Source organism: Mastigoproctus giganteus, chromosome 10 (genome assembly GCF_048544385.1).
Source record: "Mastigoproctus giganteus isolate SK-2022 chromosome 10, ASM4854438v1, whole genome shotgun sequence".
NCBI lineage: Eukaryota > Metazoa > Arthropoda > Arachnida > Uropygi > Thelyphonidae > Mastigoproctus > Mastigoproctus giganteus.
The window spans coordinates 146,880,954-146,897,546 of NC_143584.1; the positions used below are offsets into that span (position 1 = coordinate 146,880,954).

General features: G+C 38.3%; 2 protein-coding genes across 3 annotated transcripts in view; one reads left to right on the forward strand and one right to left on the reverse strand.

The window, feature by feature from the left end:
* The window catches only part of Rala (Ras-like protein A), a 287,845-nt gene that overhangs the window by 138,150 nt on the left and 133,102 nt on the right, over positions 1-16,593 (reverse strand). The window lies entirely within an intron of this gene.
* The window catches only part of LOC150079345 (uncharacterized), a 134,482-nt gene continuing 129,712 nt past the window's right edge, over positions 11,824-16,593 (forward strand). The window contains exon 1 of one of the 2 annotated variants that reach the window (XM_090384037.1): positions 11,824-12,490. In XM_090384037.1, coding sequence (XP_090240163.1) covers positions 12,312-12,490 — 179 coding nt within the window. In that variant the 5' untranslated portion in view covers positions 11,824-12,311. The remainder of the gene's footprint in view (positions 12,491-16,593) is intronic. The other variant, XM_090384038.1, reaches the window with a different exon arrangement.

Sequence of the window (16,593 nt, forward strand, 5' to 3'; positions counted from 1 at the left end):
GTCTTTTCTTGAGAACCATATATGGCATATGTGTTTTCTTTTATTTTTATACGAATTTCAGTAATCAATTAAAAAAAAGAAACATTTCAAATGATACTTGCAAAGCTGTTTACTGGTGAGAATGTTGAGTTTAAGGGTGGCGTACTATCCAACATCTTTGGAGAAGATGTTGGAGAGTACGCCAGTACAACATCTTAGTTGTGGCCCACCCCCACAAGGAGGTGGGCCACAACTAAGAATTAACAGTGGCGGACCTTGGCATCTCGTATTGATAATCCCAACGGGTTGGGCTCATTCAATAAAAAAAAAAAAAAAAAAAATCCCGCATCCAATAATGGAGTGCAAGACCAGTTGATACCAGTAACCACGTACCTAGGGAGCCTAAACCCGAGAACGAACTAAATCTTGCTTCTAGCACAAGGTTAGCACAAAATAAATAAATAAATAAAATAAAATAAAAATTTAAAAATAATGACGAGGAAAAAATAAAATAAAACCGAGCCTCTTCACGGCAGTGAAAAAGTCAGCAAATCCTATCCCCTCAAAAGATGAGTAAGAGAAAATAATAAAATAAATAAGTAAAAATAAAAATAATAAAAAATAAATAAATAACTCCCATCCTTCACAATCAATCGTGAAGAGGCCAGCAAACTCTCTCCCCAAGAGGGTTTTCAAAATATGAAATACTAATAAATGAATAATAAAAAATAAAATAATGAAAGTAAACAAAAAAAAAAAAAAAATAGGAGAAAAAATAATATATACATGCAGCCTCTTCGCAACAGAGAGAAGGCCGGAAAATCCTATGCCCTAAAAGACAGCAAACAAAACAAATTAAATAAATAGAAGGATAGGGAGAGTCGCAATGTGACTACTAAACACAGGTTCCAGTCATCATGGCCTATTTCATAGGCAAATACTCTGTCGATGAAATCTGAGATAGAGAAGTTCAGGAAGTCGCATCAGGTACAGTTACATCAGGAAGTCCGGAACGACTTGTCTTGTGAGCTGTCTTCGATAATTTACATGAAAATCATTCCCCACTGCTGAGTGATTCGTAGAAGACTTCTACTAAGAAGATATGTTTCTTTAGTCAATAGTAGTTGTTACCACTGTATTGTTTGTATTTGTTGTTATTTGTTGTTATTTGTGTAAAGGATTTTTTCTTGTGAAGAAGGAAGACGTAAAATTTTGAAGCATTTTATAAGCATCTTTATTATTCACCAATCTTTGTTCATCACCAGGGGAAATGGATCCAAAACTAGAAATCAGCGGGGAATGAAGGTCTTCGTTTAACGGACAGTGATAAATTATATGATCCCAGGTATACAGATATTAAAAGGGATTAAAACCTGGCAGGTATTAAAATACCTGACTTTGAAAGGTAGAACTACTACCCGCTCTATTAACTGGTGGCCGTAAGGAAGCCCACGTGAATGCTAAATGAGGTATGATGGATAGGTTCCATCTAAAAGTAAGAATATGGACATTTTTTCCCAATTATACCAATTTTTGCTTTTAAGAAAGGTCGCACTTTCAATCAAATTTGAGGAGGGAGCTTCCAATTTTCAGTTATGCCAATGCATTACGATTCCCGTATGATTAGTCGCTGATGCGCCATAAAACCCCATAAACAAACAAACAAACAAATCCCGCATAATTCTAGAATCTAACGCTGTGTTTTAAAAAAAAAAAAAAATCTTCTTAAATATTACTGGGAATTTCTGCATTGTTCACAATTAAGTAATTATGCTGCACCGATTGGAAATTCAGTGCAGATAACGCGAGGACATCGATGTGCGCGAGTTGTTTACGTTCAAATCCCCATCAATTTTTATCATTGCAGGGAACGTGGTTTTTTTTTTTAATTTATTTCTCTGTACTAATTTACTAGAGACCTTATAGGACGATTATGAAGAAACTGTTTAAGACTGATACCGGCAATAAACAGATTACACAGCAGCAATTCTACCATTGTAAACTAACTTCTCTGACCAATTACTTCCCATCTATAAACTCATATCCGCCCTACAAGAAGAAGAAAACTGCTTAAAGAGCAAAATCTCAAAATCCTACACAGTGTAAAGCGACTGGTGGAGAAGATGGTAGCCTGGAAAATCACACCCACATGAAGAATAAGGGCTACAGGCCCCCTTCTTCCCCTCAGTCATCCAGTGATCAACCAGGTGTAAAGATTAGCAAAGCAGTCGATTGCTCTCTGCATCGTGAGGTCAACTACACTCCCGCCACTCATAACAAAGCCAGTTGTCAGTCCAGCGGTTTGGCAAGTGCCACTCGGAATATACAGGAAGATGGAGCGGACGACTGTCAGAGCCCGGCTGCCTCAGAGGCTCTGTCCCTCTCATGTCCGGAGATTCCACATGCCCCATCATCATATTCTCCTCAATCTGCTTTCATTTCAATCGCTGCTGAGCAAATCATCAGCGAAAACTTAAGAGAAAAAAACAGGACAGCAGAAGTATCCTGCAGACTGCACGACCCCAGTTCCAATAGTATTACGCATTCGCGCTTGCCAGAAACAAGTGGCAACACCTCGAATGGGACCCACACTATTGGTAATAATGTCTGGCAGTACAGCACCTTGATTTTCTAATCGTAAGGGTCACGGTACTGGTGTTCGTAGCACATCCAACCGAGATTTGAATAGGCTGGCCAAATATAATATTACAGCTGTTCCTACACGAGAGATCTTTATCTTCAGATTAGGCCCTGCAACGCAGTCCAGTAACATTAAAGACATGTGTAAAACTGAGTTTGGATTAGCAGTGTAAGTTAAACAATTAAAGACGAGGCATCCTGCTTAGGCCTCATTTGTTGTCACGTGCCCAATGGGACAGTCCCCGTTGCTACTGAATTTTCAGGACTGGCCGGCAGGGTCACTGGTCAAACCATACAGGGATAGATGGATGATAAGATCAAACAGCCCTTCTGAAACGTCACAATAGCAACCAAATCCTCCCCATTCTTTGAGACGGGGGACTGGCAGCCTGCGGTGTTTTTTTTCCAGAACGTTCGAAGCATTTCCAACAAGCTTCCCGCGCTACAAACCTGCATGATGATGGCTGACTTTGATTACATTTGCCTTGTTGAAACGTGGTTACGCAATAACAGACAACTAAACATTCTAGCTAATCCGCTTGGATACAAATGTATTGGCACTGGAAGAACTGGAAAACGGGGTGGAGGAACCATGATCCTGTATAAAGATGAATATCAGTCTTCAAAGGAACACCTCTCCAAATCAGATAATTTTGAAGCCACCTGTGCTACCTTTTTCAATGAGAAAATAAAATTACAAATCTGCCTTATATACCTACCTCCTGAGCACACTAGAGATTCAAGAAATGATGCATGGCTAACCATTAACCTCAATCCAGCTGTAGATACGATCCTTTTAGGAGATGTTAACATGCCAATTCCAAAACATACCGACGCAAAAATAAATCTTGACTCTATTCTTGCACAACTAAATCTGAAACAGCTGGTTACTCCAGCAACAAGAGGGAATCAGCGGTTAGATGTTGTCTATTACAATAAACTCAGCATTAGATTAGCAGATAACTTGTTTCGCTTTAAATCAGACCACAATCCCATAGCTGTAGAGACCACACTCAGTGTTGCTGGAACGAATCAGAGGGACGGCGGAAATTTTAACGGCATGCACAGAACGACCTTTTCTTTAAAATACATCAAGCCAAACATCATTCTCAAAGAACTTCGAGAATATAAATGGCAAGAACTAAGCACGAAGCCAGCAGAGGAAGCTCTCCAGCTACTGGCCTTAAAGCTCACAAAAATTGCCTATGAAGGAGCATCGAAGGTCATAAGGATAACCGGGAAATCCAAAAACTGGTTTAATCCATAGATAAAATATGTCTTTCGCAAAAAGCAAAGACTTTACAGGAAGTAGCTGAAGACAGGACATCCTAATGACCACATTCTGTACAAAAAAGAGAGTGCTCACTTTATAAAGCTGAGACGACAGGCACATTACGCAGATGTACTAACAAAGCTCAAACAAGGAAAAAGGATCGTTCGGGATAACAGAAAAATGGGTCTCATGACTGCCGAGGTATTTACCGAATGGTCCAAGAAGGCATTTGGACAACTTCCACGCCCAACCAATTAGCAACAGAAGAAAACATGAAGAGAATAACTGATCTCCTTCACCGAATCGTAGAAAAAGAAGAATCCGTTTCAAACTTACTAAGAAAGACACCTCTAACAACCATCACAATTGCCAAAGAAAACCTCACGAAAGCCATAAATGAATTTCCTAATAAAGCAACTGTTGGTCCTGATAACTTCCCACTTATCATGGCAAAAATCAGCAGCCCTTACATTATTGAGGTGTTGCATCACACTTTCAATCAAATCATTCAAAAAGGTACTCTCCCCTGTATATGAAACAGCTACATAGTCAGGCCCATTCCCAAAATAAATAAACCAAAAAACGCCAAAGACTTATAGACCGATAGACATAAGTTGCACCATCTTGAAAATTTCTGAGAAGCCCTCACCCAACACTGCTTCGGGCATCGTCCTCTGCACCTACACTTCGTCTTATCTGGAAGATCAACCGTCACAAATCTCTTTGAGACCATTTTCTGGATGCAGAACGCTCTCAACAATAAGGAACATCTCGATATTATCTTCCTAGACATATCCGCAGCTTTTGACAATATCTCGATAACGGCTCTGGAACAAATTTTATCTTTCTACTTCAAAATACAAGGCAATCTCCTGAAGATTTTATGTAGCATTCTGAAGGAAAGACGCCTCATAATCCGTAATAACAATTTTATTGCCCATTACTCCATTTCGCAGGGAGTGCCACAGAGAGGCGTTTTCTCCTCATTGTTATTTGCTGCAGCTCTGGAACCATTTTTTGCATCCCATAAAGACAACTTTATTACATATGCTGATAATCTGAAATTCTTCGTCAAATCTAAAGATCTACAACAAGTTAAGCAAACAAATCAACAAGCCAATAACACAATAAATGAACTGGAGCATTACCTCGATTGTATTGGACTACGTTTAAACCCAAGCAAATCCGCACAAATGACAATTACAAAGAAAAAGAGCAGGAACAATATCTCTATGCTGGTAAGCGGATGCGAAGTTCCAAAGGTTAAATCGCACGTAGACCTTGGCCTAAAATGGGATGAGGGACTAACATTCTCAGAGCACTTTGACTACATCAAAGCTAAAACACATGCAGCGCTCTGGGCTGCCAAACAGGAGTTAATTGGCATTAAAAACCCAGATCTTGTTAAAAAGTATATCTTGAAAAGTATACTTCCCATCCCACTATATGCGTCACAAATTTGGTCTTCTGCCCCACCGAGCAACCTGAAAGCGTTCCTTAGTATTGAATACTGGCTCTTGAGATGGCTGAACAGGATCTCGAACCACCCATTTACTATCTCTAGAGGCATCCTACTTTCCAATCTCAGCATTCCTCCCTGGAAAAAGACAATCAACACAAGAAACATTTTCACATTAGCCCAACTGCTAATAGGAAGATTAGACGCTTCCAGTATCGACGGCTTGTTTCGCTCTCGTCGAGAAGCTACCAGATTTTCTGAAACAAGACATCCTCTTCAAAGCAACTTAAAAAACCTGGACAGCCTAAGTCACTTTTTTCCAGCAAACACAATAGAACTCTTCAATCAACCAAGAATTGAACCGGAAAAGTTCTGTAACGAAAAAGCCTACAGATTGAAGTCTTTGCCAACACCTATCGTCTCCTGTAACTAGTGCACAGCCACTCGGCTCAAAAAACTATATATTCTCGGTACTCAAGATGCCAACCTAAGATGATGTCAAAATTTTAAATATTCTATGATGTTCAAAGATGCCAAAAATGTAAATATTCTATGATGTTCAAAGATGCCAAAAATGTAAATATTCTATTATAAAATCATAATTACTCATGCATTCCAAAATTCTGTATTCAACATTTCAGGATGAACGTCCCATGAACTTTTTAACCTTTTGCTCATGGGTCCGCTTCACACCTTAGAATGTAACCCTCACCCCTCTAGCCAATGGCTGTCCCAGAGGTGTCTCTTCAACAAAGAAATAAATTAATAATAATGAAATGCAGAAATGCAATTGAATCCCATCCCCTCTACTAATCGGCCTTTGCTGCCTGCGAGTTCTTGTTCATGAAGATAAGAATAAAGCAAAAAACATCTAATGACGTCTTGGAGATTCGGCAAAAATTGCAGGAGATACTTGACAGCACTATGAACGATGAACTTCTGACAATTTTTCTAACATTGCTTCCAACGATAGCAAAATCGCTGGGCCCGTTGTTCTCTCATGGGAAATACTTTAGAAAAAACTAGAATAAATTACCTAATGAGGTTATTCATTCCAGTGATCTCAACCATCATAAACGTGCTTCCTTATGGTAAATTTCATGATATCCAGCCTTCTGTTTCTCTCTAATATTTTATATTTTTGTCCCCTGGTTATTCTCTGTCCCACCAGTCCTTGATTCATTTTACTTTCTCTACGGGGCTGCGTACACCTCACTCAGCCATCCCTACATCTTCCTAAGGTGTCTTTGTTTCTTGTTGCCCAGTTTTGCAGTCCGTACCATCTAAGTCGTTCCTCGTACGGATGTCGATTAGTGCTGCTCGCCAATCTGGTTGCCCTTCTCTGACTCTCTCTTTAGAAGCCCTGCGTCTTTTTTACATATGAGATCTTTTGACCTGAATATAGTATTTCAAACGGTGAACACCATTGTCTTATATAGAGGAATAATAACTTCTTCTTACCTGCAGAATCTTGTTCCCCAGCCTTTACATAAAGCAGCGTTAAACATTAGCCGCCATTTTTCAGATCATATATTCCAAATCATTTTGAAGCAGCATAGTCTGGTACTGGTCGTTAACCACGCTCCCAACCTTCAAACATCAACAAAAGTTGACAGCTTCCCCTGATACCCCTCCCCAAATTTTGAATTACGGAATATTAGAAACAATACAGAGCCCCAAAACCGATCCTCTAGGTCAGGGGTCGGCAACCTGCGGCTCTTTGAACATGCAACTGCGGCTCTTTAACTTTTAGCCCACATATACGACAAGCGACGTACTTCCGCGAGCAAATATTTTCGAAATGAACTATATTAAACATAAATCAAGAAACCTCTGAACAATGCAAGTCTCAACATGTTTAAAGATGAAAATTAGGGCAAACTCGCCTGATGTTGAGACTCGCTAAAGAAGTTCAGCTTGTTATTTGATTTTTTTTTTTTTTTAGGAGCATTAGCAACTAAGGCCATATTGGTCCGGGGATATGCGGTGGTCATTCCCTGACCTTTCCGCATCCTCCGTATTTGGTGGTCACGGGCTTGAACCCCGGTCTAATCAAGAAGCGTGTGCTACGCACTGCTGATCCTGCCCACCTGGCTACGGAGGCGCCAAGAAGTTCAGGGGCAAAAGTCACCTGAATTCGTACCTAATTGGATGTTTGTTACGTTTTTTTTTCAGTATTAATAAATAATATTTAAAACTATATTTTTTTTAATAGAACACCTTTCCACTCTATTCCATTTCTTAAAAAACTCACTCCTCCCCGATCCCAGCTTCGGAAAGAATCGGAAGAGCCGAGGTGCGGCTCTTCCGATTCTTTTTTTTATTATTATTAAATCAAAAATGGCTCTTCACTCTAAAAAGGTTGCCGACCCCTGCTCTAGGGCATGTCAAACTAGCTAACCGTATTAGTTATGCGGATACCCCTGAGCATTGTCAAATTTCTCAGATTAACATTGTTAAATACATAGTACTGTATATGAAAACTATAGTAAATGGTGATACTTAAAGAAAATGCCGTACACTAATACAAAATTTAAATAAATTTCATAATTTAAACTTTCAAAAATGTCGATGGTATGAAGTTACGCATTTCTGCGCAAGGGGAAATAAATGAAGATATTTAATACATGTATTTCTTTCAGGAATGTCACTGGCGTGTTATGCACAGTAGTCTGCCCCAGGAAAACCGTTCATTCATCCCCCCTACCCCCACCCGAAGGATCATTAATCTTAGAACTTTGTAATCTCAGAATCGCCCATGCATCCTATAGGCCTTCTGAGATTACAGAGAGATTAGACAAATTATCAGAAAGGATGGACAAATGAAATGTTTTTTTTTTTTTTTTTTTTTTTATTGACTGATATGCTGAATAAGTTTGCATCATTTTGCCACAACTAAAACTCCTGATGATTTATGACTACCTTCTATCTTTTGTTGCCCTTTGTGAGAGTATATTGAACTTGTCACTCATTTGGACCTTTCGATTTGAATCCCATAGAAGACTGGAAGAATTTCTAGAGGTCTATTAAACTGGGGCTGTAGGTTCTGACATGCAGGTACAAGGAGGGTCGTTTATTTAGTCAGCCGATCTCAGAGGGAATATGGTTTTTCCCTGTGAGCTATTCCTGGTTTCTCAGCCCATATAACATTCAAATCAGCTCTTGAACACACTTGTACAGACATAATACACAATACTATAGAACTTCGGTGAAAAGACACCATTCTTTGCTCATAATAGTGAACTACAATCGTAGTGTAAAAGGCATCGATTTAATTTTATCTTATATTGTGACTATTTCACAACGAGTTACTATGTATTGCACTACCTCGAATAAGTAACGCTTCACCAATGGAGAAGACTATTGTTACGTTTCGGAAGACTATCGTTACTTATTATCAGTGGGCACCAGCCCACTGAGAATAAGTAACAATAGTCTTCCGAAACGTACCGTTTATTCACTTGTCGCTAAAACAAATTAAAACGAACTGAAAGCACTGACATTTGGCAGCACAGTGCTACTGATGCAATCCGTGCAACAGTAATAGTGCAGGTTGATACAACAAGCGTTGGCATAGCTTACATTCTTTGTAGGACTGTCTGTATGTGACACTTTTCTTTTCTACTCGTGTTTTTTTTTTTTTTTAACATTCGTACAATTTTTCAGAATTGTCGGAAAATAATAATTAAGACCTTAGAGAGATGTGACAAACTGTATACTCGTAATTTTAATTTCCTTTCAGCGCTTCAAAAATATTAATAGAGTAGCCTCATAAATAAATCCGACATCTTTGGGGTCATAGCACGTTTTTAATATGAAGTACAAATTTGTATATATATACTGCGATATGATTTCTGCAATCGGAACGCCTTGAAAACTAAATAGTGCGATACTGTAAACTAGTATTGAAAAATGAATGATTTTTCAAGTTGCAAATACATGGTACCAAGACATACAGTCATACAGTCTACGAAATATGTAAAATCGAAAGAAATTAGTTTGTGGAAATTATTAATGGGATATAATGCATAAGTTTGGCACCCGCCGTGCTTTTTATTTACAATATTCGTACTTCCACAAAATAAGTTCACAACATTTGTGACTTATTCTTTACCCTTTTTCTTCATGTCATCCTAGGCCTTCCTATTTTCCTCCTACCTTCATTGCTATTCTGCCTATTATTTAATACGAATTTCTTTTAATATATATCCAGGAATGATAATAAAAAATAACTAGTGGTTTGCTTTTTTTGTGTAGAATTTTTCGGTTAGTTTGGCAGAGAAAAAACAGAGCCCAATTTATTAAAAATCACAATTACAGAACTCGATTCAAATATAAAAGAGGAAGAGAATAAACTACAGGTTTATACTGCAATAATACTGTTAATTCCTTTCACAAAATGCTTATTGAGGATACGTCTAAGAGCACTCTCTATTCGTGTCAATTTTCCATTTAACCTTTTTGCAATCTTGCCTGTTTGTGATCGTAGAAAACGTAAAATATTTGAGGAATAAACACTGGATTATTATTTCTTTTATAATTAATTTTCATTTTGCGAAAACCAGAACGCATCATTGTGCACTAGAGCCTAACTGAGGGCGTCCAATCTTTTTAGGCTAGAAGCCGAAACAGATAAACTGCCGAAGGTCGGGAACCTCATGAGTTGTTGCGACAAGTGCGTTGCCAGCCGCAAGACCAATTCCTTACCACTAATTATGCATTTTTCGGAATAGAATTTAATTTTTTTTTATCTACATTTACATTCACCATTTATTACACACAATACTAATAATATCCCAATTATATGGTTATAACAATATTGCTTAATTCTGAGGAAGATATAAAACATGACCTTAAAAGGAAAAATTCCCAATAGAAGAGCCAGAGGAAGGAAAAGAGGAAACTAGATGAATTATATGAAAGACTGGACGGAACTTTCCACAGAAGAAATCAATCATAGGAGTAGAAAAAAAGATTACTGGTGTTTGATGATCTCCAACCTCCAAGATGGAGATGGCACATGAAGAACACAAATTATGAGAAAACAATATAAAAAAAATCGATAATTATTCAAAATGGATATTTTCAAAAGTCAGTGCGAAACCTGTTTTTTTTTCTTGTGACATGATAGTTTTAACTGGGGGGGGGGGGGGGGGCGCATAACACTTTAAGGTTGCTGCATTACCAGGGGCCGCGAAATGTGAAGGAGAGGGTCGCATGCTGCCCGCGGGTTGGACACTCCTGTCTCAACCACTTTTCTTACTACAGATCAATAAAAGTTTCTAACATACAAGTATTATGTATGTAAGTACACTCATAGATATAACTTTTCCTTTCGTAGAAGAATTTCGTAAGGTGATAACTTATTTTTCATGAAACAATTACTAGCGAGTTTAAGAAATGGTTCACACAAAATCAGTTCTGTCATTTTTGAGAGAAGTCAAGTTTTTTGCTAAAAAATTTGAGGATAAAATTTTCTGAATAAATATGAGAAACAATCATATTCGGCCACATCTGGGAAAAATGCCTTTTTATACTGTAAAAAGTAAAAGAAATAACAATTTTAACAATAATAAAATACTTAGCATCAATTCAATACAATATTCGATCTAAAAAAACCAGAAATTAAATAAATGCAAGTTTTTTTAGAAATTAAATTCATGATAAAATGTTAAACATTTTAACGTGAATTTAATTGCTAGGGGGAAAAAACCTCTAAAAGTGCAATATTTTTGATAAGTTCTGCAGATAGACTAACCTCTGCAAAATAAGATCTGCAAATAAACTAACCACTTATCGTCAGACACTAAACTGTGATAGTCACAGAAAGCTTTAAGAACATCTGCTGAGATCAATGAATACTAACAAGGACATACATTTTATTTATCAGAAATAGATAAATTTGTTGACCGGTTTAATTAATTAAAGAACTACAAAAACAGAAGAATAAAGATGCGTAGAAAACGCAAAAATAATGTAAATGATTATTTAGTACAGACCAATTGAGAACTCTAGAGTCAAGAAATCAAACAACTAATCAGTGAGTGAAAAAATCATATACTTAATAATTAAAGATCTGTAAAATAGATGGAAGACGTTAATGGTGATATAAATTTGAAAATTATACCTATATTTAAATATTTTACATCTAATAGTAAGGCACAGTGTACTTAGGATTATGTCCGTGAATTTTACGTTTTAATATGCACTTGACATGCATTTCAAATTTTGGTCTAAAATGCAGTATGAATAAACTTTCAAATGTGGCAGTGTATCCTGGTTCTCCGATGCTCGTGACATACCTTAAAGCAGTGGTAGGCCTAATGTGTCCTGCTCGTTAGCTCGAAGAAAGAGACAGACATTGTGCCAACTCCGAATATAGCCCAAGCCACGACGTGATGCTTCAGGCGGCCAAGGACAAGTAGACTTTTCTACTGTTATACACTACTTCTGGCAGTAATTGTAAGCCCTGGGAGGGGAGAGTTTGATGGTATAGTTGCTCCCTGAAGAGGAATTGTATATCATACCTGACGTATGTCATTTTTGCTTGTTATTGTTTGCTAGTGACTGACAGGCAAAAGGTAGTCCTTGGAAATTCTATAAAGCTGCATTTAGTGTGTGCGCCATAAAGCCATGGGAATAGTGTATTAGCATTCTACAAAATGCAAAATTCATCTCCTGGAAATACATAAGGAATAATTCATAATTAATGGAGTTGATATAACAACGTTTATGTGGCATTCGTTTCAGTTTACAAATGGATATTTCACATTTATGAAATCTTCGTCAATTTAAACCAAAACAAGCTTAGCGCAACACGGTATCGAATTCATCTTCGGGGAACACACAGATAAAAAAAAAACAAAAACTAGCAGCTTAACGTAACTGTCATAATTTTGCTGCACAGCTTTCCATCTTAGTGTTTTTCTATAAGGTACCGCCACTTCCATCGTTGTCACTATGACTGTCAGCTATCAGTACGATGTTGCTTCTTCTACTTCCGGTGGATTTATCCGACTTCTCTTTCGGTGGAGGGGAAGTGTATGGAAGACAGTGTACAGGGAGATGGTTATTTTTTTAATAGGTTACGGCTGTCTCACTATATTGTATCGCTTTCTTCTTGGTGATGAACAGAAAAGGTAAGTAAATATATATTTTTAGTATGACGCGAAACAGCGAAAAGTGTGAGCTAATGCCAAAAACATTCAGTCATCACAGCAGTTTGGTATTCCGATGGAATACTAAACTACTGGAATAAAATTAAGCTTTTTATACTGTGATTTAATAATCATACGCTTTATTATTAAAGAAGAAATTGTAGTAATCTAAATAAAATAAATTTTCTGTTTATAATCTGAGACGGCCAGAGGAGTTTACAAGACACAGAAGGAGAAAATGCAAGAAGATCGCCGTATTAAACAGTCACATGAGCTAGAACCACAGTAAATTCAAACGCGTGTACTACCGTATCCTCGCGTTTGACCAATCGGCTAATGAAGGACTGAACGTAATATAATAATAATTATTGCTGAATCAATAAATTTCATCAGTTGTTAGGCTCACAATAACCGATATATAAATAATATATATATTTTTTTTTTATTTCGACTTCTAATTTGTGAAACCCCAGTTTACCTAATTATGATAATTAAAGTCTTTAATTCCAGAACAGCAAAATTCCTCAGTCTTTGTGCTTCTTTCACAAATAAAAATTAATATGCGATTTTATTCTTATATTTGTATGATACACGTTTCACACAAGATTTTAATTATATTCATAATTTAGGGTCCACCTATGTCTTTTATTAATAGCAATAAAGATATCTAGATAATTTTTAGCCAGAGTCCAGTCAATGCATATGTTCCATATCAATTCTTTCTTCCAAAATATTCCCATAATCGATAACTCGTTCTGAAATTATTTAATTTATTCTGCGTAAAATACATATAAAAGCCCTTCGGGTGAGTCAAGTTACATTATAACGCATTTTCCACTTGTTGCTTATTTGGGGAAGTCTGATTCGAATGTCGTCGGAGATTAGAGAAATTTTTAAAAGACCTCTTCAAATCGGGACTGTAGTTGGCCAATCTGAGGAGAGAGAGAGAGAGAGAGGGAGAAATTTTCCTCCATGAGTTATTCTTGGTTTTTCAGATCACAATAACAAGAAAATCGACATCTGAACACACCCTTGTATAAACTTAATGCACACGATAAGCATCACATATTGGGTCATATAAATTCGGCTTACTATGATTACAGTATTAAATACGCTGAGAAACTCTTACACAACCAAACAACCTAGAACTGAAATAAATGTCTTTGATTCCTCATCATAAGACTGCTGGTTTAAGGGTCTTGATGAGCTAATATTTTTCATTAAATACAAAGGAAAGGAAATACAAAGGAAATCCTTAACTTTAGTGTTAATTAATAAGTTATTCAAGTATGAATGCAATTCATTTTTGCACCTATGATGAATTACCTCTTGAACATGTTCCATAAGACCTGTAATATTCCCAATTCTCTAACACTTTTGATTTTCTAACATTTTTGAGGAACAAACTCCCTAGTCCACACTTTTGCGTCCATTGTTCTAAAAACCAATCCTGAGTCTTCCTAGATGGTTGGCGATTCTCCCACTAAACTTTTCCTATAATGACCACCTTCCTAAGTATAATGCAGTCAAAGCGTCGTTTAACTAGGGTGAGCGAAAGTAAAAGTGATACAATTTAGTCAAATGCGGTACTAGTGATAATAAAATTTATTTATTAAAAGACATACGTAGCAAAGCTAGAATCATGATAAACGTATGTGCCTGTACAGTAACTAAAGAAAAATGACAGAATGCGATATTGTACTTACTAAAATTCGAAAGGATTTATTTACGTCTGATTATGTGATTTCCCCCCCCCCCGTTATGGATTCTAATGACTTTGGAAAACCTAAGTAATGAACAAATCTAAGGCGACTTTTAAAACAAATGGTGAAAGAACAATCTTTCTAACATGTTTGGATCTCTCCGTCGAACAGCGAACAGGTTCGAAGATACACAGATGAATGGTTAAACACTGACTAGTTTTAACATACAAATTATAAAAGACTGCCGTTTTCGTTCGAGTATGGGTAATGCGATTTAAGTTTTGATGCGAATTTGATGGACGTTTTTAATATATAGTTTTTTAATATACTTTAGGGAAAGTATAATACGATTAACACTGAATTTTTTTCTTTAAATTTCTTCCCAAACACAATTTATACCCACTGGATTTGGAAATAGTTCGCTGTGGTCTTCACCACCACCTTTCCAAGGGCAAAACTGTCATCTGCCAAGATTTTATAACGGATCCGACAAATAACAACAAAGCGAAGAAGAGGCTTACCCTACACCTACAGCAAACCTGGCAAACACGCTGGGAAAACTCTCATAAAGGCACAATAACTCGGAAATTCATACCTCAGGTACTCAAAGTCTATCCAAAATACCCACACTGGCTATCACCAGGATTAATAACCACCTATCTGCTCACCGGCCACGGTGCCATCCGACAAAAACTGACTTGGCCTCCGTAACACACCTCTTTGCCACTGCGGACAGAAAGAAACGTGGGAGTACCTCATGCACCACTTTGAATTATACGAAGAATACGATGTCGCCTAATCACAGAAGCACAATACATGTTACAAAACCAGGAGCATCGTGTACTAGAGGAGGGGTACAGCTACAAGGTGCTAACTAAATATGTGCAGGACCTCTTCGGCGGAAGAAGAACCTTAATCCAAATCCACTGAGAGCAACACACAGAGACACTCTCCATATGGACCTAGAAGCGACAACTACCCAAGATGGTGCTTCTAGGTAGAATCGCTGACGCGCTGACCCGCAGAAACCGCGTGTGACAACTCGCCTACCAGATAAAGAGCGGAAACTAGACCCCGCTGGCAAAGTAGTCGAGCAAGCCACCATTGAGAGACATCATCACGCAAATAGCATACGCACTGAGACAACAACCTTAGTTCCGGAACCTGCGGGGACAACAACACCAATGACAAACAGCAGATAAACTGCAGCAGAGCCTTACTGGCAATCTGAGCGGGCTTCCTTGCTGAGCTCACTATTCTTCCCTCTCTGGCGGGAGGGGGACGACGGCCTTCCTGTCTTCCCCCGCCACCCCTCTTTTCCTTCTGGTGGAGCATGGGCATGCCCCACTGATATTTGCCTGGGTCTTTTTTTTTATTGACCCCAGTTCTTCCTACCTTTCCCCCCCAGTCTTCAGTCTCCCCCCCCCTCTAACTGCATGCCAGCGCACGCGACCTACATCAAAATTTTAACTTGTCTAAATTATTTTTGGCCTCTCAATCTCCAACGCAACCCCATCTAACCTGGAAAATACAATATGTATGTGTTAAACATACCAACGGGCGCGATATGTACCTGGTCTGCCTCCATGGGGCGAAAGTGGGACAACGTCGGGCCTCCGCAAAGATCTGGCGGCTAAATGGCGAGAAGAACGACGGTACACGACACCACACACCTCAAGATCCATACACTTAAATCTCTGGCCTTTACAGTGAACTGTATTACCACACAATATAAACTACGCGGACATGGGGGGAAACCCCTGGTGCCGTCTGACCCGAAATACACTTTACACACAATTTACAGTCGGTCGACGCTCTTGAACGCATAACAAATGCAGCCCAAAACTGCAACAAAAAATATTTTCTGGTCATTTCCATTGACTTTTCCGGGGCGTTTGACTCACTTTGGTGGCCATCTGGACAATCTATATGACTGCATACAAACCTATCTCTCTGACAGAACGGTCACTGTAACTACCCCCTACTGCCAAGTCACGCGACCTGTTCATCGGGGGTGCCCACAGGGCTCCGTACTGGGGGCCACTATTTTGGAACCTTGTCCTGGACAGCTTCCTGGGACTGGATCTTTATGGAGTAGATACCTAAGCGTACGCGGACGATCTTGTCCTCATGCTACAGGCGGACAGCAGAGCCCAAATGGAAGCTACTGCAAACTAGGCCATTGATAGACTACAGAAATGGGTCAGTCCCAATCATCTGAGAATTTCCTCAACCAAAACTTCCTCGATACTCCTGAAAGGTTCTCTCGAAATACGCAGGCCACCGCAAATCAAGATACAGGATACCACAATAAAACTAGCGACAGAACTAAAGCATCTCGGACTTACCCTTGACAAGAACCCCACATCTTTATATCTGCAG